General features: G+C 40.5%; 1 protein-coding gene across 3 annotated transcripts; it reads right to left on the reverse strand.

The window, feature by feature from the left end:
* On the reverse strand, positions 1 to 25,555 carry FBXO7 (F-box protein 7). Of its 3 annotated transcripts, none has more exons than XM_012801174.2 (9): positions 25,227 to 25,555; positions 21,476 to 21,618; positions 16,009 to 16,233; positions 15,092 to 15,233; positions 12,359 to 12,442; positions 9,283 to 9,378; positions 7,453 to 7,629; positions 4,599 to 4,636; positions 1 to 685 (listed from the first exon to the last, which is right to left on the reverse strand). In XM_012801174.2, the coding sequence occupies exons 2-9, from the start codon at positions 21,476 to 21,478 to the stop codon at positions 308 to 310; spliced, it is 1,143 nt and encodes a 380-aa protein (XP_012656628.1). In that variant the 5' UTR covers positions 21,479 to 21,618; positions 25,227 to 25,555; the 3' UTR covers positions 1 to 307. The 3 variants fall into 3 exon arrangements, with proteins under 3 accessions (XP_012656628.1, XP_003783315.1, XP_012656627.1); XM_003783267.3 differs by having other exon boundaries at positions 21,476 to 21,770; XM_012801173.2 differs by lacking the exon at positions 25,227 to 25,555 and adding an exon at positions 24,997 to 25,144 and having other exon boundaries at positions 21,476 to 21,770.
* Between the last annotated feature and the right edge of the window lie 831 nt (positions 25,556 to 26,386).

Raw genomic sequence — 26,386 nt, forward strand, 5'->3', positions numbered from 1 at the left:
TAATTTACACTTTTTTTTTTTAATCCGGTGCAGAACGTTATCGGGAAACAGCCTTCATTCTAGAAGGGAATCCAAAGTACAGAAATCAGTAGCCAACTATGCCCAAAGCCAACCTGTCACAGAGTAAAGGTTGGGCCACACCCCGCCTAGTGCTGTAAATGTGTCTACTGAAAGGCTTCTGGAAGTGCACATCTCACCACTGCAATCAGAAAATAACACTAGAGATCAGCACCCCAAGGAGATGACATCTGTAGTTTTAAAAAACAAAAACAAGAAATGGAGCTCCAGAAAGGAGATTACAGACCAGTCACATGAATGACAGACGGCTGTCAGTGGGCCGACCCCTACTGGGTCTCAATGGAAATCTGTCATTGGGGCCACCTCGCCCTGGCAAAATGGGATTGGGTCCTGGAAGGGGACCGATTGGATCAAAGCGTGGTCTGAGTGGTGGGAATCGGCTGGGCGTCTCACCAGGCCCAGGGATGAGTGAATTGATTGGGTCCCCAACATAGGGAAGTGTTGGCCTTTCATCATATTCACCCCCGATAATTCCTGGAGGAAGGAGGGAACTGGGCGGAAAGGGTCTGGGGTACCAGGGGTTGGGATAGAACGGAACAGGGTGGGGCAGGAACATCGCTTGTCGCCTCTGGACTTCTTTTCTTTGTTTGTGTCTCTTCCTGTAGAGCTATAGAAAAAAAGAACAAGACACGGTAAGTGGAGTTTCCCTGCAGTTCTAACCGCCTTTCCCTGTATAGATCTACAGGAATACCTCAGAGATATTGCGGATCTTGTCCCAGACTACCCCAATAAAGGGGGTCACAACAACTTCTTGGTGTCCCAGTGTGTATAAAAGCTATGTTTACACTATGCTAGAGTCTATTAATGGCATTATGTCTAGAAAACAATGTACACGCCTTACTTACGAAATGCTTTACTGTTAAAAAACGCTCACAATCATCTGACCCTTGAGCAAGGTGTACTCTTTTAGCTAGTAGAGGGTCTTCCCTCAATGCTGATGGCTGCTGACTAATCAGGGTGGTAGTTGATGAAGGCCAGCGTGACTGGAGCAATCTCTTAAAGACAATGAAGTCTGGCGAATCAACTGACTCATCCTTCCATGACGCTGTGATGCTGCTTGATAGCATTTTACTCACAGTAGAACTTTCAAAATTGGAGTCAATTCTCTCAAACTCTGCCAATGCTTTATCAACTACATTCATGTAATGTCCCAAATCCTTTGTTGTTAATTCAACAATGTTCAAACATCTTCACCAGGAACAGTTCCATCTCAAAAAACCACTTTCTCTGCTCATCTGTAAGAAGCCATTTCTCAACTATTCAAGTTTTGTCCTGAGACTGCATCAATTCAGTCACAGCATCAGGCTCCACTTCTAATTCTAACTCTCTTGCTATTTCCAACCCTTCTGCAGTGACTTCTTCCACTGAAATCTTAAACCTCTGCTAGTCATCCTTGAGGGCTGGAATCAACTCCTCCAAACTCCTGTTAATGTTGGCATTTTTACCTCCTTCCAAATATCAACAATTCTTAATGGCATCTAGAAGGGTGAATTCTTTTCAGAAGATTTTCAATTTACTTTGCCTGGATCTATTAGAGCTGCCAATGACAGCTATTTCCTTACAAAATGTATTTCTTAAATAATAAGCCTTGAAAGTCCAAATTACTCCTTGATGCATGACCTGCAGAGTAAATGTTGTGTTAGCAGGCATGAAAAAACATTAATCTCTTATACATCTCCACCAGAGCTCCTGGTGACCGGGCACATTGTCAGTGAGCAGTCATATTTTGAAAGAAACCTCATTTTCTGAGCAGTAGGTCTCAATAGTGAGCTTTAAATATTCAGTAAACCACGCTATACACAATGTGCTGTCATCCAGGCTTTGCTGGTCCATTTACAGAGCACAGGCAGAGTAAATTTAGCATAATTCTTAAGGACCCTAGGATTTTTGAATGGAAACGACCATTGGCTTCAATTTAAAGTCATCAACTGCATTTGCGCCTCTAACAGAGAGTCAGCCTGTCCTCTGCAGCCAGGCCTGGTCTTCTCCTCTCTAACTAAGAACTTCTCTTCCAATAGTAGATTGCTCTCATCTGCAGTGAAAATCTGTTTTTAGTGTAGCCACCTTCATCGGTTACCTTAGCTAGATCTTTTACTTTAATAACTTGCTACTGCTTTGCCATAAGCACCTGCTGCTTCACCTCACACTTTGTTATGGAGACAGTTTTTTTCCTTAAACTATATGAACCAACTAGCTTCAAACTTTTCTTCCGCAGCCTCCTCTCCTCTCTCAGCTTTCACAGAACTGAAGATAGTACAGCCTATATTACAGCCTACATTCATTACTGGAGGTTAGGCCAACTCAGGCTTTCTTTCGTATTGCTCTGGAATAGGCTTGGTATTAAGAGAACAATGTGGCTGGATTGATCTCCTGTCTGAACTACCTAACTTTCTCCACATCAGCCATAAGGCAGTTCTTACTTGTGTGTTCACTGCAGTAACACTTTTAATTCCCTTCAAGAACTTTTCCTTTGCATTAACAACTTGGCTAACGTTGTGGCACAACAGGCCTAACTTTCAGCCTATTTTGGCTTTTCAAATGCCTCCTCGCTAAGCTTAACCATTTCTAGCTTATGTTTTAAAGTGAGAGATGAACCACTCTTTCACTTGAGCACTTAGGGATCACTGCAGGGCCAATTAACTGGCTTATTTTCAATATTGTTGTGTCTCAGTAAACAGGGAGGCCTGACGAGAAGGAAAAAGATGGGGGAAAGGCCAGTTGGTGGAGCAGTCAGATCACACACACATTTAATTAAGTTTGCCAACTTATATGGGCACAGTTCCTTACACCTCAGAGCAATTACTATGGTAACATCAAAGATCACTCATAATGGCTTGGCGCCTATAACTCAAGCGGCTAGGACACCAGCCACATACACCAGAGCTGGCGGGTTTGAATCCAACCTGGGCCCACCAAACAACAATAACAACTACAACCAAAAAGTAGCCAGGCGTTGTGGCAGATGCCTGTAGTCCCAGCTACTTGGGAGGCTGAGGCAAGAGAATCCCTTAAGCCCAAGAGTTGGTGGTTGCTGTGAGCCGTGATGCCACGGCACTCTACCCAGGGCAAAAGCTTGAGACTCTGTCTCAAAAAAAAAAAAAAAAATCACTCCTCACCAAACATCATGACAGATATAATAATAATGGAGGAGTACGGAATACAGCAAGACTTGAGATGTAACAGAGACTGAGTGAGCACACGCTATTGGAAAAATGGCACCAACAGACTTGTGCAATGCAGGCTCACCACAAACCTTTAATTTAAAAAAAAATAGGCATGAAGCACAATAATGTGAAGTGCAATAAAGCAAGATATACCTATGTTTATTCCCTTTTCACACTAGGCAAAGAAAGCAGACACAGAAGAGGACTCTGCCAGTTTCCGTCTGCCCGGATAGACAGCAGCTCCGAGTGCAGGATCAAATGCACTCTCCCCCTTAGCCACACTCAGCTAAGCAACCTGCTGAACTAGGTAACCACAAATCCAGAGGAGATATAGCTGAGTAACGTGGACTTCCAAAACTGCCATCTAGAGCTCCCCAGCTGATATTCAGCCTGTTTTGAAAGCTGAAATTTTAAATATTTGATCAAAATGTCATGCCACAAAATATCATATTAAAGTACTGGTGGGGGCACAGCACTTAAATTCATTTTTTTCATCCAAATTATGAATGTAATGGATCTCAATTTAAAAGAAAAACTATACCCCGGAAGTGCATTAATGTACATAGTTACCATTCAGTTAAAAAAAAAAAAAACAACTAGATGCCATTTTAGAAGACAGGATATGCTCCTAAGATTACTATTTTTTTTTTTTTTTTTTGAGACAGAGTCTCAAGCTTTCCCCCTGGGTAGAGTGCTGTGGCATCACAACTCACAGCAACCTCCAACTCCTGGGCTCAAGCGAGTCTCCTCCCTCCGCCTCCTAAGTAGTTGGGACCACAGGTGCCCGCCACAATGCCTGGCTATTTTTTGGTTGCAGCCATCATTGTTGTTTGGCGGGCCTGGGCTGGATTCGAACCCGCCACCTTAGGTGTATATGGCTGGTGCCTTAGCCACTTGAGCCACAGGTGCTGCCAAGATTACTATTCTTTATGTATTTGAGGATTTTCATTAAACTTTATTCTTCTCTAGTCCTGCATACCAAGCAGTTTTCCTCATTTCTGTCAATATCTTTTATATTAGTCATCTGCAAATAAAACAACATAATTTACTCTTTTCACAATGTACTGTTCTAACTGACTGAACAGCTGAAAACTACTACAGCACAAAGTCAATGCATTTAAAAATTTTTGCAACAAAAGAATAAAAATATTTTATATTAAGTTAAAAAGTCATTATTTAATTTTTCTCCAAATAATTATAAGAAAATCAGTCTAAAGTAAAAGATGTAAACAATTTCATTTACTGAAATTAATCAACGAATTAAATGAAAACAGATTTAATTACATCATAAAAGTGAAAAAAAATCCCACTATATTAGTTATTTCTGTTATGAAGATTACCCTTGATAATACCTACTTCTTTCCAATCTGTGTCTCGAACTCTGACAGTATTATCTACAAAGGAAAAACAAAAAACAAGAGATTTAAAATCACTTCACTCATCAGCCATTAAACAGTGGGTTGTGTTTTTCCCCTGAGGAAGTTGAAACTTACTCCTCAAGCACAAAAAAATAAAAACCCATGAATCACTTGTACTTTCTTCACTCTGATTCAAATCCTTTCTTTTTTTTTGAGACGGAGCCTCAAGCTATCCCCCTGGGCAAAGTGCCATGGCATCACAGCTCACAGCAACCTCCAACTCCTGGGCTCAAGAGAGTCTCCTGCCTCAGCCTCCCAAGTAGCTGGGACCACAGGTGCCCACCACAATGCCCAGCCATTTTTTGGTTGCAGCCATCATTGTTGTTTGGCGGGCCCAGGCTGGGGATTAGAATCCGCCACCTTAGGTGTATGTGGCTGGTGCCCTAGCCGCCTAAGCCACAGGTGCCGAGCCCAAATCCTTTCTTGATGGTGAAGCATGATCACCTCTGTGTGGTAATTCAACCCCGTGATCCCTCAGGGGGCACTGAGAGGTCCGTGGCTGCTCTCTCCCTTCACTGACTGATCCCACTACTTCTCCCCTCTACCTCCTCTGCTGTGTCAGCTGCTGCTAAACTAACTCCACCTCTCCTGTTACACCAAATGGGGGAACCACCTCTGAGTTCCTATATTACAGCCCACGTTCATTACTGGAGGTCAGGCTGACTCAGGCTTTTTTTCATATTGGGGTTAGATTATTTTCTCACAACCATATTCTGAATGATTCAACTATCAAAAGTATGACCATGACTAAGTATTTTTAATGTATTTATTTATTTGAATTTGTGAAACTGGAAAAAGGAACCCATTCAACTTTATATCTAAGGAAGACTTTGGATAAAAATAGTAATGTCTTCTCTGTAACTTAGCAGGTTAGCATAGAAGTAAGATTTATAAAAGCTCTAGTCCCATAACATTACATCTATAGAAAAATACATTATAAAATCTGAACAGCTTAGAAATGACCCTGTGGACCATAATCTGGAAATTAGAGTCTGACTATCTTATAAACTTAACTACATAAATGAGACAGTACCTGTTCCTTTTATGAGTATTTATATCATAGCCTGTTTTTAATTTGTCCATTATTCTATACAGGGCAGCCATAAAGTTTGCTTGCACACTATTTTAAATTGCACATGAACTTTATACCACCCTGTATATGTTAGTCACTCTGTATTTTCTTTTTGACTACAATTGGGTTTTTTTTGAGACAGAGTCTCACTTTATTTCCCTTGGTAGAGTGCTGTGGCATCACAGCTCACAGCAACCTCAAACTCTTGGGCTTAAGCAATTTTTTGCCTCAGCCTCCCAAGCAGCTGGGACTACAGGCACTGCCACAACACCCAACTATGACTATAATTTTTTTAAAAAATGTTTTTTGACAATTATCTAGGCAATTTGGTGGATGCCATCATAGGAGGTACCCTATACTCCTAGCTACTTGGGAGGCTGAGGTAGGAGGATCACTTGAACCCAGGAGCTTGAGGTTGCTGTGAGCTAGGCAGAAGCCACGGCCCCCTAGCCTGGACAACAGCGTGAAACTCTGTTTCAAAACATACAAAATAAATGAACAGTTTTTTGAGATGATAATTACTTGCTGGTGATTATGGCAAAATAACATTTTAAAGTTTGGATTCAGGAACATAAATAAAGTAGAAAGAGGGCCTTAGGACTCAAAGAGGAAAAAAAGGAACAAACTAGGTCATATTTACACCTCTTATATTTTGAAGTTTTAAAATAAAACAAATTTAACTATCAAAATGATTCTAAATGATATTCTGTTTTAAAAAAGGAGAAAGAGGGAACTGGGGAGGCAAGGTAGCTCACACCTATTATCCCAGCACTTTGGGAGGCTGAGGCAGGAGGATTACTTGAGGCCAGGGGTTTGAGACTCCAGTGAGCTATGACTGTGCCACTGCAGTTCAAACCCTGTGTTAAAAAAACAAAAAAGGGAGGGACCTACCCACCATATTTTTACAGTTACTAAGTTGCTAAGGTGGTATGCTAACATTGTACATAGCATTATCATGCAAATATTTTTAATGTGAACCACATAAAAATTCTGCATTGCATAGGTATATGCCTATACATATAATTGAAACAGAAGTCTCCTCCTATTTTATAACTGGGAGTACTATTTATAAAATAAATACTGATTTTTCTATTGTGATCTCTTTGTTAGTTTTGAGTTTTTTTGTAAAGTGACCCATTAAATTGATTTCATGACCCATCCCAAACTCAAACAACAATTTGAAAACACTGCCATGTAGTAAAATAATGGTGTCAGGAAAGAAGTTCCACAACTGGCTTCTGGCATTGCAGCAGGAAATCCTGGTGAGCCCTTCTACTGTCATTACTGCCACAATGTCACCAAAATGTAACCACACAGAAATAACGCTGCCCTAGCAGCATGGCACAAATTAGCAAGACTCTCTTAACTCACACACAGGTCTTAAATCACAGAAGCAGTTTAGAAATGCAGCTCATTTCTAAGTCAGACACTGAGGCTGGTCTTTAAAGAGAGAATAAACCTGTCTTACTTCCATTTTTCTTTCCTGAAATAATCTTCTTAACTTAATGAGTGATTTGTGTTCCAGAGAACACAGAAACGAATGGGGAAGAGTTCTCAAGACACAGGCAAAAGTATATGATGCTTAGAATCCCTTTCAGGATACCACACATGATGATCATTTGCAACTCTTACAAAAAACAGCCCACAACTAAACTCTTTTGGTGAGCTGAGTAATTAAGATCATGGCACAAACACATTAACATGTCATTATGGAAATCACCTCGAAAATCCCGCAGATACAAACACCTCCACAGGAGTGGGTCATTGGAAGCAATGAAGAGGTCACGACAAACCGCAGACAAAGACAGGACAGAACGAACATCCAAAAGTCGGAAGATCCGTAGTTTTAACTCCAATGGAAGGACAACCAGCCCAAATGCGTCTGGCAAGTTCAGTGCTAAAAGAAAAAAAGAGAAGTTAACAGGTATTATGGAGTAAGAAGCATCCAACTTTTCCCCACACGGTCAACAAAACTACCACTTGTTCCTCTCTAAAGAGGTGACAAATTAGATGGTAGTCTGAATTATCTGAGTATCAAGGTCTGACAATTAAGTTTGCAAACTTGCCACCCTGTGCTTATGCCGGCAGTACGGTACAAACAACTTGGTAAGGTTCCATAACCTTGGTATATCAGTGTCTCACTGTTGTATCTGTGTTGACATGTGGTGGTGTCTTGCTGAGTGGCATTCATTGTTGTTGTGTGTTCTTGTGTGCCCTTGCAAGAATGTCAGAGCTTGAATTAGAGCAATGAACAAATATTCATAAATTTCTTGTTAAACTTGGCAAGAGTAGAAGTGAAATCAGGGACATGTTAGTCCAAATTTACAGATACAATGCCATGAAGAAAAACACAGTGTAAAAGAAACTGAACATTTTTCTGAGGGGAGAGAAAGTGTCACCAATAAGGAGAAGTCAGGGTAGCCAGTCATGAGCAGAACTGACAAAAACTCTCTGACCACCAACTAAAGAGGAAACCTCTGTGCCACCATACAACTTGAAACCCAAACCATTATTGATTTCTCTACATAGAGCAATAAAGCCACATATCTATTTGTGTAATGGTGAAACTACTTACCAGCTAAAAGACCATGGCATCATGGTTCTCAATCACTTCCTATGCTATCTATACTTCCCCGACTCGCTACCATCAGGCTTGGCCATATTTTGCTTGTTCTGTCCAGTGAAATGTGAGTAGAAGTGAAATACAGTGTATCATTTCTGAGCAAAAGCTTTAAGAACCAACTCATGGGGCGGTGCCTGTGGCTCAAGGAGTAGGGCATCAGCCCCATATACTAGAGATGGCAGGTTCAAACCCAGCCCCAGCCAAAAACTGCAACCAAAGGGAAAAAAAAAAGAACCAACTCATGGTTAGGCCATGAGATTTTAGAATATTTTTTACTGTAACATGGGAGAGAAAGCTGGCTAATAAGGATCTTGAGTGAATTATAAATCTCACGGAATTACAATGTCATCACGTATGAGTATGACAAAATTTATTTCAAAGTTATTAGCATTAAATAAGAATGCATATGAAACATCTAATGAACGTTGGTTTTAAAAAAAACTTAGATCTGATTTCCACATTAATAATTTATATATTTATTGAATATCTATTATGGACCGTACCCTGTGGTAGATGTCCGATTATTATTAAATTATAGATTATTAATTATAATAAATCTAAAACTTAGATCTGATTATTATTAAATTATAGATTATTAATTTATACATTTATTATCTATTATGGACCACACCCTGTAATAGATGTGAGAGCACAAAAATGAGTAAGACATAGTCCCTACCTTCAAGGTACTCACAACCTTAGGTGGAAAGAAATCCTATCAACAATTACCGTACACTGGAAAAAAGACTATAATAAAATACAAAACTGTATGGAAATACAAAGAAACCCATTATGCTTAAATGTTAACATTCTGCTTAAAAGAGCAGAATTTCACTAGGAAGAGAAAAGAGGGCAGTCACTAAGGATATTAAGTGTGCTTGCTACTCCTTACAGCCACTCAGATGGTGACAACTTATCATCTCTCACCTTGTCGGGTAAATGCCAGGAGAGGATACACCAGCTGGTCTTTAAAGAGACGGGAGAGCTTCGGAAGATCTTTGTAAATCTTGGCTACATTTTCCCCTGGGATATTTTTCAAAAGTGAAAAATCAAAACACAAAATCAAGTGGAAAAACTGTCTTCTACTTCTGCCAAAACAAATCAAGGTAGTAAATGCATATTCACAAATAATTCACAAAGGTAAGCATGAACCAAAGACCCTAGTAGAAGGGGAGGTACACAGTGCGTGCTTTTTAAAAAACTGAATCTTAGATCTGAAATTTAAAATTCCAAGATATCAAATTAGTAGAGCTCTGCTCAACCTATATAGCTCATAGTTTACAAATGTAGAAAAAATTGTGTGAAATCTGTACATACAACAAAGATTCACTAAGCATTTACCAATTGGTGGGGAACTGCTCTTGTGGAACTGGGATTCTAGTAAAATCACAGCATTTATTACATGACCATTATGTATATAAGTAACTGTGTCAAACACTTTTCAAGCTTTTACATCAGCTCTCCCCCATCCAAGTAAGAGGCTGGTATTATTACCTCCACTTGTAGAGAGGCTGTCCAAGGCACAGTCAGTGGCAGAGCAAAGTACACACCTAAGTTTGGGCCCAAAGCACTCATTTTTAGCTGCTACGCTACTACTCAAAGTGTGATCCACAGATCACCAGAACTGACATCACCAAGGAACTGTTTAGACCTACCAAATCACAGGCCCCACTACACCTGTGGAATCAGAACCTGCATTTTAGTGAGATCCCCAGGTGATTCACATATACTTTAAAATAGGAAAACACTGTCAATTGCACCTGAGGTTCATTTCCATTTTGCTATTTATCACGTGTATAACCTTGGACAGATCACTCTCTGATGCTCACCTGTTTGCTAAACTGTTTAAAGAGGACACAACCACTACACCAGAGAAGAGTGGTTACAATTGAAAGCTCCATGCACAGTGCCTAGTATATCAGTAGATAGTTTGTGTTTGCATTTCACTATCCACAACAAAATACTGATTATGACTTAAGAACAGGGAAAGAAATATACAGATAAACTCTGAAATCTGTGTTGTGGGACTTGCAATGTTGAGTTGACAACTGATGTCAAGATTTCATTTCTAAAAATCAGTTTGGCTCAAGGGCTTTTTTCAAGCGCAAACACTGATTTTCTTTAAATAATTTTTTTCCTTCGGCAAGCCATAATAGAGGGTGGCCATAAAGTTCGTGTGCAATTTAAAATAGTGTGCCATCTAAATTTGCATACGGACTTTATGGCCATCCTGTATAAGTAATTAGGAATCTGTGAATAAAAGAATAAAAGTGCCTAGTAATAGTTACTAGACACTACACGATAAGCCACAGTAAAAATTCATTGAAATGACTTGCCAAATGAGCAGCATCTTCCTACCCAACACAGAATACTTCACTAAAAATAAACATAACAGTCACAAAATTGTCATAGAGCCGCATTTAACCTTCTTCCTCCCTTTCACTTACTTTTTCCTTATTTAAGAGAAACCAGATAAAGAATAGGAATCTGAGCTACATTCCTATATAAGTCATTTTTAAAAGGCTGGGAGTCACAGCTAAACCTATTCCAATCCTAAATTCCACCACTTATTAGCTCTGTGACCCTGAAGTACTGTACCTTCCTCTAGACCCATTTTCAGGTCTATAAAATAAGCATTAAAAACCACTACCGCTGTAGGGTGTAGAGTATTTCTACTCCCCATAGCTAAGTCCTCCTGGTATGGTGATGAATACAGACTGTTATAGGCAAGGAATGTCAAGTTTTTGTGATCCTCATGGTAAGAGACCATGTCTACAGATTCATCAGTCTAGTTCATGCATTCTTGATAGAGGCATGATCGCCCACAATAGAGCAAAAGCTGGTTCTTGCAAGGCAAAAAAAAAAAAAAACTTCTAGCTATTACACTGGTTTGTGACCCCCCCCCCAAAAATGGTCACAGTATATAAATAAATATATAGTAAGTCTGTGGTATTAAAATTTCAAGAGGGAAAATGATTAGGGAAAAAAAATCCTTAAAGACTCTTTAAAGGAATGTTAACAAAAAAAGATTAAGAAATACCGGTCTGTTCTGACATCAAATGTTCAATTGAGCTAATGCCCAAATTCTGATTCTATGTGTCCAATCAGAGACTATTTCAAATATGTATTCTGCTGCCTCCTTTTCCTGTCAGTTTTAGTTAGCATAAGGCAACTTCTCAAGACTGATCTCACCTGGTAACTAACAAGTCTCTAGGCCTTCAAAGCAACAATCTAGATCTAGCGACCTGTCCCTAAAAGACGCTGCTATTAATGCTTCCTCCCACTGCACCACAACACTTGAACCTGGCTCCTAAAACCGTCCTAAGTTTACTATGAGGATTAAATGGAATAACATATGTGAGAGCACAAATCCAGCACAAAACAAGCACGTAAAACATCTGAGTTCCCCTCTCCACGCATCTCTTCTCCTTCCACCACTAACTGTCTCACAATTGGGCTTTACCTGAAAAACAATACAAAGGAAAACTGCCTTCTTTGCAACTACTAATCATTTTCTAGAATTTAAGCCAAACCATGCCCATAAGGAATACTTCTGGTAAAGTTCCAATCTGCACCAAATAGCAATCAAATTCATACAGGTTTAAACAAACATTTTGAGTACAATTTTTCCTCCAATAACCTTCGAATATGAGGCTGCACTGAATTACTTCCTCAGAACACATATCCTCTCTATGATGACTAAATACAATGCCAGAGAGATCGCCAAAGATTAATACAGAAGCTACAAAGCATCACGATGTGATAAATTACTAGCCTAGTGTTAGTACATGATAGCAGTGTACATATAATTCAGCCCTAAGAGCCTAAGAAAAACAGGAAATAAACTCAAATTATGGAGATACAAGATTTTCTTGAATGTTGCTTTAATCTCATTTAGAAATTTGGAATCTTTTTGAATGTTATCTTTAAAAAAAATAAATTAATAAAAACTTTGGATCTCTCTCAAAGCTTCATACCAGAAGTTAAATCATGGTTACATTACCTGGTTCCTCTTTGCAAATAAAAGATTCTGGCAGCAGCTGCAATCTTTTCACACTTCTAATCTCATTGTTTATTTTTAGTGTAGCTATGAAGAAAAGAAAGATGATAAAAAACTGTCACTTCATCAATTGCCTTCCTTTTTTTATTAAAAGTATGAACTTGCGTTTCCTTTCCCCTAGTACACTAAGGACCCACAGAACAAAACAAACTGCTCTGTGCCTATTTCTTTCCCTCACAGCAAGGTCAAGAGCGTCAACCTGCCATCACATCAGGGAAAATCACTGTACACCACCACCTGTAAAAAGTACAGTTAGCGTCTTTATGGAGAATCCATTGAGTATTACCAACAGCAGCTTATTGGTAATTGAAAGATATGCAACAAGGCTAATAGGAGGCAAGAAGCACAATACAATCATTATTTCTAATGCAGTCACTAAAGACTCCATTTATTTTTTATTTAACCCTTGGCAATGAGTCTTCCCTTGTTCATTAAAAGAACCCTGCTAGTTTTCACGGCAACATCTCTCTCTAGACCCAAAGGACAAATATTGTTGACATCACCAGAGGGTTCGATTTTAACCGTGTGTACAATGGCACACTTCATCTCCTGCCATGAAAGAGCCAGTGACATGCTTATGCACATGTGCACCAAGCCGCGTGCCCTGGGCGAGGGAAAGACTGAAAGACACACTGCTCCCTTTCAGAGCATCAGGGCTGGCGGGCCAGCTGCCAGCAAGTCTGCAAGGAGCTGATGTGCCAAGAACAGTCAAGGGACAAAACATCAGAAACCAAGAAATCATCAGAACAGTTAGCAGTTATTCATTTTATGTTAAGTATCTTAAAACTGGCAAATAGGGGTTATTATATACTTTCCATTAAGTGCTTTTATAAGAAATTGAGGCAAAAACTACAACTCACATTTACTATTTGTAACTTCAACCTTCTAAATTAGTGTGTGATGCAACAGAGTGACTAGACGGAGGCGGAACTCTCGACACTCGGTGGCCAAACTAAAAGCCACATTTGCTAATTGTGATGAATTGCTGAAGAGACATTGGTAGGTCCTAGCACCATCAAACAGTTAAATTCTGACAAATGTGGAATACCATCAAAGCTGCGAAAGCTGAAATTTTGAGACTTTTAAATAACATTTCAAAGAATATGGTGATTAAATAGAAACAGCAGAAATTTTCTAAGAAGTGGCTTTCAACCACTTTCCATTTCAAAGATCAAGACAGCTTATGTCAGTAACTTTTAAAATAAATTTTAGCCGCAAAAATACTTTTCAAACAAAATCTTACATAAGACCTCAATAAATAGACAGAACCACGTGTTGCTCGAGGTTTCAGTGGTGATAGTTCTACCTTATTTGCATCTCAGCAGCAACAAGCTGCCACAGAACATGTTGAAAACCCCTGATTTAAAGCACATCCAGGCTGGGCACAGGGGCTCACATCTATAATCCTAGCCCTCGGGGAGGCCCAGGCAGGTGGACTGCTTGAGCTCAGGAGTTCAAGACCAGCCTGAGCAAGAGCAAGATCCTGTCTCTACTAAAAACAGAAAAACCAGCTGGGCATGGTGGTGCACTCCCAGGCTACTTGGAAGGCTGAGGCAAGAAGTTTGAGCTTGCTATGAGCTAGGATGCCATAGCACTCTACCTAGGGCAACAGAGTGAGACTGTGTCTTAAAAAAATTAAAAAAATAAAAAGCCTATCAAAATGACTACCTTTGCTAAACAAGAGATGAGCTCCACTGAATAAACAAAATAAAACTACAGACCTAGTATGGTGGTTCACATCTATAATTCCAGTTTTTTGGGAACCAAAATGGAAGAACCATCTGAGGCCAGAAATTCAAGAGTAGCCTGAAGAATATAGTGAGATCCTATTTTTTAAAAAATTTAATTAGCTCTGCATAGTGGCACACAGTCCTGTAGTTCCAGCTACTTGGGGGCTGAGGTGGGAGAATAGCTTGAGCCTAGGAGTTCCAGCTATGATCACACCGCTGCACTGAACGCGTGAGTGATGGAGTGAGACCCTGTCAAAACAAACAAAACAGAATAAAAATGAAAGCTCCTAGTGGATCTCCAAAATGTGTTATCATGAGACTATTCCACAGACCACTAGGAGCTGATTCGGACCAAAGTGGCGTCAGAGAATTGGGCTTAAAATAAAATACAAAGATGGAATGTATTGCTATCCCAGAGAAATTTCTTAATACGAAAAAGGAGAAACAGAAAACAGAAAGTCTTTATTCAGAGTGACTTTTGTGCGAGGGAGAGAGACAAATAAAACCTCAGAAGCCTGAGCAGTGTTTCTGCACACTGCTGTTCCCAGAGATGCCAAACTGGATAAATTGAGACCTAAGCTCTATCCCCCCATCTCTTAGTTCAAGATCTTCACTTAAAAATTAAAAATAAAGCCATTTGCAGACATAAAGGGAAAACATATTCTTCCCAGAGTTCACATGTAATAGACTCATTTCACTCCTATATCACCACTCCCCCTGCAACAGTAGGTTACAAAGGTTAGGACTTCAGAAGAGAATGGCTGCCCACAGACTGGCCTAAACCCCAACCTCATATTCCACAGTCTGCCAGCAACATGCGACCAGTGGTTTAGAAATTAAATAAAGTTAAAAAAGACCCACAACTACATCCTGATAACCAATCACATCTGGAAAGAAACATGTGTGTGTTCACAAACCAGCAGCCGTGACCATGCTATCCAATTACCGTTTACAACAATTAGGTTTCCCAAAGGCACACAGGTGAGAGCAGCAGAGCCCCCCTCACAGAGAGGATGCATGTACTGCAGCTTATACACCCCACTTGACTTCCACTTCTCCGGCATGGACACAGCTTTGGCTTCGGTCCCCTGAAGAATGAAATGGAAACAAATAATGAAGATGTTTCTCCCAAAAAGATTAAAAGTCAAAAGACCTCTGACTTGTTTAGAAATAAGCATTCCCTATACAGTCCCCTTAGTAAAATGCATCAAATCATAAATCTCGCTATTAATGGGGAACAACATATTGCAATATTTCTCTATGAAAATATTTGTTCAAATAGGTAAAATTACTTCATGGAAATGGGAACCGATTTCTCTCTTCAAAGACTTACTTCACCTGGCAAAGCCACATGAATTATGTAAGACCCCAACTCAAATATCACTACCTTTGTAAAGCCTTAAAAAGAATCCTGTTTCTCATTCCCTCTCTCCTCCTCTATCATTCTGTCCATGTTTCTCCTGTTACATATTTCTACCATGTTATTTATCTATGTTTATTTATGTTTTCTAGACATTATGCTAGCTAGTCATGCTTAATCCATACTCACTAACCACCCTTTACATATTCTCATATATAATCTTTTCTTTTTTAAAAACCATAGTTACCATTTTCTCTGTAATACTAACTAAAAACTGCCCAGGGAGAGGGAGGAAAAAAGGAAGAGAGCGAGGGGGGCCACATTTCCGGAGCGCCTGCCGCAGCCCAGCACTGTGTATAGTGCTGTATGCCCAATACCCAACCCATTTAATAAAGAAACCAGAACACCACGGCAGCCTCGTGGTGTCCACTGATCCTGACACGCCTCCATTCCCACAGGAAACCACGCTAACCAGACGTTTGGGTTCTGCGTGCCCTGCTTACCTGAGGTATGTAACCCGACTCCAACATGAGCAGATGTATCAACACTATCAAGGCGTCATTGGCGTCAGAACAGTCAGCTGACTGGTACAGGGTCTCCAAGGAATGTGGCACTTGCCCTTCTTGGGATTCACTGCAGAGCATGGGTTCTGCGGGAGAGAAACCTGCGCCCTCTTCCACATCCACATCTTGCATTGACTCGGCTCCAAAATTCTGACTAGTCCCTGACTGAAAAGGATAACAAAAACAATGAATTCATTAAAAAGACGTATTTGTACATAGTACATTTTGTGCCCTAAAGTAAACTGAGATGAGTGCTCAAAGCCAAAGCACAACGTTGGCCTCAGAGTGGGGAGATGTTTTAAGGGAGCTCTCACAAATAAATGAGCCTGCGACCCAGTCCTCCTTCCGGAATTCCTGATCTCCATGCCAAAAACACGGAAATCATCCTAGACTCCTCCCTCTAGCTTACTAAACCTCACCCCAAATCTGGTCAGTCTTCAGAGTTCACCGAAACAAACTCCTAAATACCTCTAACCTTTGCCCCTTCTACTTCAGTGGTACTTCAGCCTCTCACCACCCAGCCCTGACCTCCAGCTATAGCGGCTTTTCAAGGATCCCTATTCCTGCCTCCACTTTCTCATCTTCCAAGACATTCCAACCACTGCTGCCAGAGTTTCTGCCAATTAAAACTCAATTATGTTCTAGATATTTAAGCATAATATTCACCAGTGTTTCCCTCAATTGTGCCTTAGAATGTGGCCCTGGATGTTCTTAGGGCACATGCTGGTACCCACTAAGTAAGTGTTGAGAATGCCACAGGCCACAGCCACCTCACTTCACCCTCCAAATTCACAAAAAACATTAACAACATTACAAACGTCTAACAATAATGTACACATAACATTTAACAAAAAACACCATCTTCCTTCCTCAACACTCTAGTTCCTATAACACTAATTTACAATCTCATGAAATAAGTTTTTCATAGAAGATTGTCTGAAAAATGCAGGCTTACAAACTTACGTCTAAACTCCTAAACTCCTGAGCATACGAGGCCCTTTACACCCTGACCCCCAGCTTGTTACTGAAGTCACTTTCTGCCAGTCCCTTCATAGTCGCTGCAGTGTTCCCTTCAACAGAGGTCATTTCCATAGGTCACCACCCTGCCTTACAAAGCCCTTGATAACCACACCTTATCACACTGTAGTGCAATTTTCTGATTATGTATCTGTATACTTCCATGACTGCAAGTTCACAAAGAACCAAGACTATATGTCACCCTTGTTTAACCCCAGTACAGTACCTGGCACATAGCAGGTATTCAATATAGATGCTTGTTGAGCAAACCCTGAAGGATTGTATCTTAAAATGTCATAGTATTTTCGTTTTCAAAGTACTTACTTGCATCCTACAGCAATCCTATAGAACAGGTGAGACAGATAATAATGCCTTTTTATAGATGCTATAACTGTAACTCAGAAAGATTAAAACATCATCAAGATTACTAGCTAATAAAAATTTGAAATGAACCCCAACCTCCAAACTCGCACGTCAAGGCTTTTCAGCATAATACACTGCTTCAATAAGACTAACCAGCATTAAGTTTGCTCTGAAAGCTTATTTCTTAGGCATGTGCTCAAGTCTTAATGCAAAGCACATTTCTTCTTTGTATTTGTATTTCCATTAAAGAAGGTGCAAAAGAAATTAAAGTTACATATTTATGCAAGGTTGGAGGAATGTAAGGAAGCCAGAGGTGATAGGTGTTATCCCAAACTCTGAGGACCTGAGCCCCGATGGTTTATGGAAAAGATCCAAATTCACTTTACTAGGTTAAAACCTAGAGGCCAGTGACAATTCACACTACGTAAAAAAAAAAAGGCTTGGCACGAAACCATTTCCATATTTTTTGAGCAACAGAAACTACTATTTAAAAAATTATTTCCACCAAGCTAGGTTATGAAATATAGGCTCTACTGTTCTTCACTATTGGGCTTAATTCTGGCTGTTCACTACTGACTGACAGTTGTGTAGGACAGAGTGTTTATGGAAAGTTGCCCCAAGCTGATAAGTACATGAGAGGGAGATGGCAGAGTCCTCTGGTGAGCTTATCGAACCTCACTCCTCCTCCGTGAGAATCACTGACATTCTGTGAGCCTTTCCGATATGAGTATTTATCACAGGCTTCACATGTGTGGACATGAGAAAAACGCTGAGCACCACCCCCTCTACACGGATCATCCTGCCACATGTTACAGAAGCCTAGAGCAAGCGACTCAGAGGCAGCAGAGCCATTATTAGGGTCTCCCTGTTTCTCAAGACCCAACAGGTACTGGATGAATTCCCAAGTACAGGGAAATAAGGAAATTAATTTCCATTTAATTATAACACAAGAGTAAAATTTGCCTCCCATGGTTTCTAAAGTAATTTTACCTATTTTCCTTTTCTAATGCTCCAGTCCACATTTAATTAGCAGACCAGACTGTTTCAAGTACTTAAAGCATTATTTATGAGACTTCAAGCTGGTTTCCACACCAAGTTTTAAAATCATCCTCTACAATTCCTAGAATACAAAACAATATGCTTTTAGAACTGAAATTACTAACTTGAGGCAACATAATTTCTCAAAGTTTTCCAAAAGAAAACTTGTAACTCTGACAGGCTTCATCTTACTGTATAATCTTCATAGTACACAGAAACAAAGAGAATGGGCCTTCTACCAAAGTCATCTCTATGAGCAAAAAAACTCCAAAATGTAATTTAAATAAGTAGCTACAGAAACCCATATAGCTACACATCAAATGACTTTCAACTAAGCATCCTGGGGAAAGGACCCCCTATTCAATAAATGGTTCTGGGAAACTGTATAGCTACATGCAGGAAAATGAAACAGGCTCCCTGTCTCTTGCCACATACAAAAATTAACTCAAGATGGACTGAAGACTTAAATGTAAGGCCTCGATCCATAAAAATTCTAGAAGAAAACAAAGGAAAAACTACCCTATCAACAGCCTAGGCAAAGAATTATGGTTAAGACTCTAAAGGCAAACAGCAACAACAGAAAATAAATAAATGGGACTTAATTTAAAAGTTTCTGCACAGCAAGGGACAGAGTAAACAGACAAAGCACAGAACGGGAGAAAATATTCCCCATCCAACACATCCAACAAAGGACTAATATCCAGAATCTACGAAGAACTCAAACAGCCCCATCAAAAAGGGGGCAAAAGACATGAACAGAGTTTTTTCAAAAGAAGGCAAACGGTAGAAAAATACACACAAAAAATGCTCAATCAGAGCAATGAAAATTAAAACCACAATGAGACACCACGTTACCCCTATCAGAATCACCATTATTAAAAAAGAAAAAAACAATAGACATTGGTGCAGATGAAGTGAAAAACTACTCAGCCATAGAAAGGAATGGAATGATGTCATTTTTGGCAATTCCGGATGGAACTAGAGAATGTTACCCGAAGTGAAGTACCTCAGGAATGAAAAAACAAACACCACAAGTTCTCACTAGGAAGCTGGAGCTAAATGATGGTTCCATGTTCATGATGGTGTAAAGGACACTGGAGACTGAGGGGCGGGGATGGCGGGAAGGAGGGAAGGGGAAGAAACTTACGTACGGGGACAACGTACCTTATTCTGGAGACAGGCAAGCTAGTAGCCCTGATTCCAGCGTTATACAAATCATCCAGATAACAAAATACTTGTACTCCCTTAATATTTTTAAATAAAAAATTTTTTAATTATATATTCTTACTCCCTAGAATACTTCTATAAGGCAGATACATGCAGAGATATAATAATAATTTCTAAAATAAATTAAAATCCTTGTATCTGGATGTAGATGACTTTCACAATTTACTTACCTATTGAAAGCTATTTTTTAATATGTCTATACTTAATGTCATGATGGCACTATGAATACTTATAAACGGTTAAGGTTAGCAAAAGAATTTAAGTTGAGGTGATTAAGTATACACACAAAACAATTAACAAGATGGCATGTGTATTTGCATTCAGTAATAAATAAAATTGATCATTTGCACCATTCAGGAAATTAAAAGGCGGGATAAACAATGAGGCATGTATAAGGCAATAAAGATGATCAATACAAAGAAATGAAAGGAAACCATCAGGCATCAAAAGACAGGAAAACAGCAGTTCCTCTGATGGACAGAGACAAGTAGCTGGTTTGGGAAGAACAGAACATCAGGATATATATTTCTGAACATAAAAAGTCTGTAATGACAACTTTAAAAAACAGGTACAGACACCCCGCAAATCACTTGGAAATAAATGGACTACATGTAGCCTTTAAACCCTTTCTGATCCTACACTGGACCTCGTCCAACATAATGATTTTCCTGTTCTGCTCTGATGTCAGAAGACACATTTTTTTTTTTTTTGGTGCTTCTCATTCATCCCATGACATGAGGTTAATGACAACACTGAGTATCAGCTTTGGCCTCAAGCACAGCTGATTACTGGTTATAAGTAGAAACAGCCTGTTCAATTTGAAAAACCAACAGTTCCTTTAGAAGACACAAAGTTTACGGGAAGAGTGGACAGAGCTGATCAGTACTGTGGATGGAAGTGGCAGTTGTGAACAGCTACGGCCTTTACCCATTAGATGAGGAGGAGAGGGGAGAAAAAGTGCAGACATCTGTGAGACCGAGAAATCTCATCCCTTAGCCTGTGAACAGTATGAGGAACAGAAATTCAAGGAAGAGGGGAAGACCGTCATCTTCCGACATTGAGGAAAGAGTCAATGGGAAGATGCATTTTATACTGCAAAATGAAAAAAAAAAAAAAACCCAGCAAAAGATTGTACAGTTTGCAGCAGAAGAAATGGGAAAGATGGGAGGAGACAGACCATTTTCTACTGTGAGACACATAAGAGGAAGCCTGGACTTCATCCTGGAGATCGCTTCAAGAAGTATCACAAGCAAAAAAAATTATGAACAAAAAATAAACAAAAACACTTTAATTATTTTATGTAACCTAAAACATATAATAAAATCATCAGGCGAGTTCATATTTGCTTTTTCTCTTTTAAAACTGCAGGATAATTACAAGTAACTCACCAACCTCTTTATCACCCAAAATAAATAAGAGTCGGGGAGTATGTGGGTGGCAGAAAAATTGGGTAGTAAAGGGAATGTGACATAGACCAGAGAAGTAACACTGGAAATTGTGAGCTAGATACAAAACTGGAAGCCAAGCAATAATTTATCTAAAGGAATATCTGAGCAAAATAAATAAATAAATAGGTAAAACCAGGTACTTCGGAATGCCAGGCCAATATTGGTACAGACATTTAGCAGTTTAAAAAAAAATGTTCTATGAGAATATAATCTGCAGCTACTGATGATAACTGCTGACTGGCATGGGATTCAAACAGAGGCATCAAGGGGATTTATCACCTGCTCTATCTCATAGCTTGGTCTTTAATACCCACCATACTATCATCATTCCAGACATCAGATTGGGCTGCCTGTCCTTGAAATGAATCACTCAGTTGTTCATCCTGTATGCAGGCCTGACTGGAGCTGGCGGCCAAAGAGGGTTGGTCATTATTCTGGAGTGAGGAATGTTCTGAATCTGTGGATGAAGGTAAATTAGGTGCTGGAATGGCATCTTCAAGAATCAAACATATCAAGTCCCCAGAAACAATCCCATATGAAGCCAAGGTCTCTTCATCTCCAGTAAGGGCATCCTTGTTGTTCAATGTAATTGCAAATCGGGTATCAGAACTGCCAAGAAAGACGGATAAGGATAGTAAGAGCTACCTATTACCATTACCCTCAATAATACATTTTTGGAACATATATAAGATACATGGTATGACCCTAGGTCAACTAAGTAATGAAAATCAGGAGGCCAAAGTTTTGAAATTATCAAAATTATTTATCATACCAATCCCTACTTTATAGATTTCCAATGGCTGAAAGTATAGCCTGGGGAACAGGATACAGTTAATTCACTATTATTGACCCATGTTTCCATCAATTCTAACATACACACTTTTTTGACAGCTTTGAAATTCAGATACTTCTTAAAATCAAGGACTTTATTGGTTTAACAGATAGGGTTTTCCCCTCAGTGTTATATAAAACAATGTGTCTTACATTTGATAGTAACTAAGATTCAGTGAAATGCCCTTTTGAAAACATAAATTTTATTTACATTTTATTTTCTCTTTTAAACCCTCCAATGGCTTCTATTTTAACTTGAAATAGAATCCTTAACATACAGCCTCCAAAGCACAACATCTGACCCCTTCACACTTCTCTTCCCGTACCTTGTGACGTCCACCCTCTCCCTGCTCTCTATTCACATGAGCTTTCCATCTGTCCCAAAAAGTAGATCAATTTCTTTGCAGCCTTTGGACTTTGCATTTGCTCTTTCAGATTTTCAAATGACTGACTCCTCATCACCATTCAGGACTTGGTTCAAACAGTACCTCTTCAGGGTTGCCTTCCATTCAGACTCCAGCACTCTTATTCTAATACTACCATTTGAAAACATATTTATTTATCAGTTACCTGTCTACCCCACCCCACTGCTAGAACTTAAGTCTCTTAAGATTAAGGATCCCCTCTGTACAGTTCAAAACTGTACCCCCAGCACTTGGCAAATACAGTATTTGTGAAATAAATGCAACCACTAAATGTTAGCTGGGACAATCAAGAGGTGAGAGGAATCAGGTCAGGGCTGCCTGTTCAATGTCCTTACAGGACAGTTTACATTGGTTCCAAAATAACAGATCCATGTCCTGAATGAATACGCATAAACACACAAAGTTAGATGAGTACATGTCCACGGCTGATACAAATTTATCCCTCCTACTGATGATGACAAGTACAAGTTCACCCTCCCTACTAATGATTAATTACGGTATCTTTTACATGGAACACAGTTCAAACCCCAAAACCCACTGCTTAACAAGCTCAGAGTTTATACAAGCCTGAGGCAATCAACTCTCATCCTTTCTGCATCACAGATTATTTGATTTGGAAGAATATCATCCATTTTTCATCACATAGTGGTGAGGAATAATTAAACATTGTAAAATATTCTTTAAAGTATTTATACTCAGCAATGCTAATTTCATTATTTTTGAGAAGTTAATGAAAGATGAAGTCCTTTGAAAATCACGCTCTATTTACTTTTCCTCACAATGCTGAGTTTTGAAAAGAGCTTTGAATATCCAACTGTTTTTATTTTACTCATAAATATATTTTTTCTTACCAATTAAAGTGTCTTTGATAGGGAAGTTAGTGAACTAGAAATTAATCTTGTCCATTAGAAAATAAGTAGCCCTGCTTTTGATTTCCAAATTCTTTGGTAAACGACATGTTGAAAATCTGCCAGCTGCCCACAAAAACAGCATCCTGACTTTGGCACAAAAAAGAAAAACGCCTCAAATGAACTATGTATTTACAGATCATTTTGTCACAGCAAAAGGCTGTTTCTGTAAACGTACAATGTCCAAATATCTATTAGAAATGGTAAAGAACAGTTTGCTTGGTAAAAACGTCCCAGCTGAGACGCTGTGAATGGGGGGGGGGGGGGGAGAATAAAGGCTGCTTACACACACTCCAGAAAATGGGAAGAGCTATTTCTAAAATATAGTTTTCCAAGGTTCTATTTTCTGAAATTGGGGTTGGGGGCGGTAGGGAGTAATAGTTAACTTTACCAGGAAATGAAATTCTAGAAACTCTTGGCTTTTAAAAAATATCTTATGGCAATCCTAGATCCAGGTGCTCAGTTAGAGACATTTTTAAAATAACAATATATACACACATTTCAAAACTGTGTATTAGAAAATGAACATACTTTCAAAAAATGAATTTTCTTTCACATTCTAAAGCTTACATTCCTTCCAATTAACCAGACTCAAACGGCAAAAACAAACCTGAAAGAGAAACTAACTTGGGCTCTTGGGCAAATAGTTATATTTAGTTGCTTTCATACATTCTTTCAAGACAGTACTGCCTAATTAAAAAATAACACACACACGGAAACACCTTAAAAAGATAAGTTAATTTTGAAGATTTATGGCAGGGCAATAATGCCAGCATATTAAGCACTCACATTTAATGCCAAGGCATAACAGCAGGCATGCCACTTCTATAATGTGTAAAAGGAATTATGTCAATATCTTGTTTTTTGTTTTGTTTAATCCAGAAGAAAATGGATTTACTCTCGATCTAATAATATCTTAACCCAGAAAATGAAGGGTGAGAAATTCAGAATATGGCCTCATTTTACTAAATTCTCTAAAAATAAAATGAAATAGTGTAATCATAAAAAGAGCCAATTAGCAGAAAGTTTTTTCTCTGGTTTTGAATAAGTCACCAAAAAAGCCGTAGGGAACATTTTTTTGTAAGTGGCCTTAGCACACTCCTAAATTTCAGATTCACTATTTGAAGCTCACTATTTGGAGAGCAGCACTCTTACAATGCCCCTCTACTCCCAGATTACTGTCCTCAGAAAGTATCTTCTGGGTAAACAAAGCAGCTTCCGAATTTGAATTCTTTCTCAGCTTCACCAACCCAAACGGCAAGTTCTCCGGGGTCATCAGAGGCCACTGACCTCAGTTTTAGCAAAAAGGGAAAAAAGGCAACATTTCGCCCAGGAAAATCAAAGAATCCTAAACACGCCTACACGCCTTACTTTCCAAAACTTTGCAGTGGGTAACCCAAAGCGGTGACCGCGGTGCCCTCCACACGGACACTCAATGGGGACACAAATTATTAGTGGTCTCGGACGGAGGGCAGATTTTTTTAACTTCTAGTACTTCCCAAACTTTTTTTCCCCGAAAGAAGGTGACATTAAACACCTGACAGTTTTGAAAAGTCTGACCCATGCCAAGTTCAAATTTTCCAACTCGAAAGTTAAACCAGCTGTGTTCAGTTTGCGTTCCCTTCCCACTCCCCGGCTCCGTTTGCTGCAAAACCAGAAGCGACTACTCACCCAGGATGCGACCGGAGCCCCTGGGAGGTTGGGCCATGTCCTCCTGGCACGGGACCGGCGACCACGGCGCGCGTCGCAGTCACCGGTACCCTAGGGCCGGCGACGCCCTGGAGAGCCCAGCCTCATGTGACAACCCCAGCGTCCCCGCACCCCGGCCACGCCCGCGCCGCGCCCGCAGTCGCGCAGACGGCCCCAGGCCGAGGCGCCTTTCCCCCGCGGCCCCCGCGTACCTGTACCCCCAGGTGGGCAGCAGGGCCTGGCTCAGGTGCGCACGCAGCTGCCCCAGGGTCGGCTCCGCTTCGTGCATCTCCAGCGGCCGCGTCTGCTTCTGGAGCCGTACGCGCAGCCTCATGGCGGCGGCGGCGGGAGGGCCGAGGGGCTTGGGCCCGCAGCGGCGACCACCAGCGCTGAGGGGGTGCTGACGTGTAACCGGGAAGAGGCCCGGCCGCGGCGGCCGCCCTGCCGGCTGCTCTCTGGAATAGGAGCGCTCCGCCCCTCTCGTGAGGGCGCCCCCTAGAGCCGACCCGCGAGCGGGCAGCTGGCGGCCCGCGGGGAGCTGGAGCCTCTGTTCGACTACTCCGCGCGCAACTGCGCTGCCTGAAACGCCAGCAGTGCACTGCGCAGGCGCGAAACCAGACGCCGGCCTCCCGAGTTCCCGCTGGTCCTCAGCGGGGATGGTGGCCCTTGTTTTGCATGTTCCTGGAAGACCATATCACTGAAAGGGGTACTGCAGACCGCCAGTACAACTGCCACGCCCCTGTGACCCCGAGTTACCCCAATCTCCCGTGGCTCCCGGCTCCAGCGCCATCTGCTCTGAGAGGCCTTAGGTTGAGCCCAGGCTCCCGTAGGTAGTTAACAGCTATTACAGCAAAATGCAAGACAGCTTGTACTCAGTGATCTCATCAAACAGTGTATTAGAAATCTGTTCCTGCATTACAGTCATCCCTAAACCTTTATTATTACCATTATGGTTGTTATTTCAGAACCCACAGCTTCTATAGGTCAGGAATTGGGGGGGTTGCGCAGCTGAGCTGTTGTGTCTCAGGGCTTCTCATGTACAACCAAGGCCAGGGCTGTGGTCATCTCAAGTCTTGGCTCTGCTGGAAGATCCGCTTCCAAGTTGGCTTGGCTGGAGGATTGGCTTCCGAGTTGGCTCAAGCACAGTGAGGGAGGATACCCTGGAAAAGTAAATCTAAAAAAACAAAGACTCCTCATCGAAGCCCAAGGACACTCCTACAAGGTTCTCCCCATGGTAACCCAGCCGCTAAGAATTTGTAAAACTTAACTTCCTGGGCCCTTGCAACTAATCCTTGCTGCTTGCTTCCACTTCTGTAAACCCTGCATATGATTTGACACCTCCAGGGAGATAATGTGATAATTCCTTTGTCTG

This window comes from Otolemur garnettii, unplaced genomic scaffold (genome assembly GCF_000181295.1).
Source record: "Otolemur garnettii isolate 467f Iridium unplaced genomic scaffold, OtoGar3 scaffold00007, whole genome shotgun sequence".
Taxonomy (NCBI): Eukaryota; Metazoa; Chordata; class Mammalia; order Primates; family Galagidae; genus Otolemur; species Otolemur garnettii.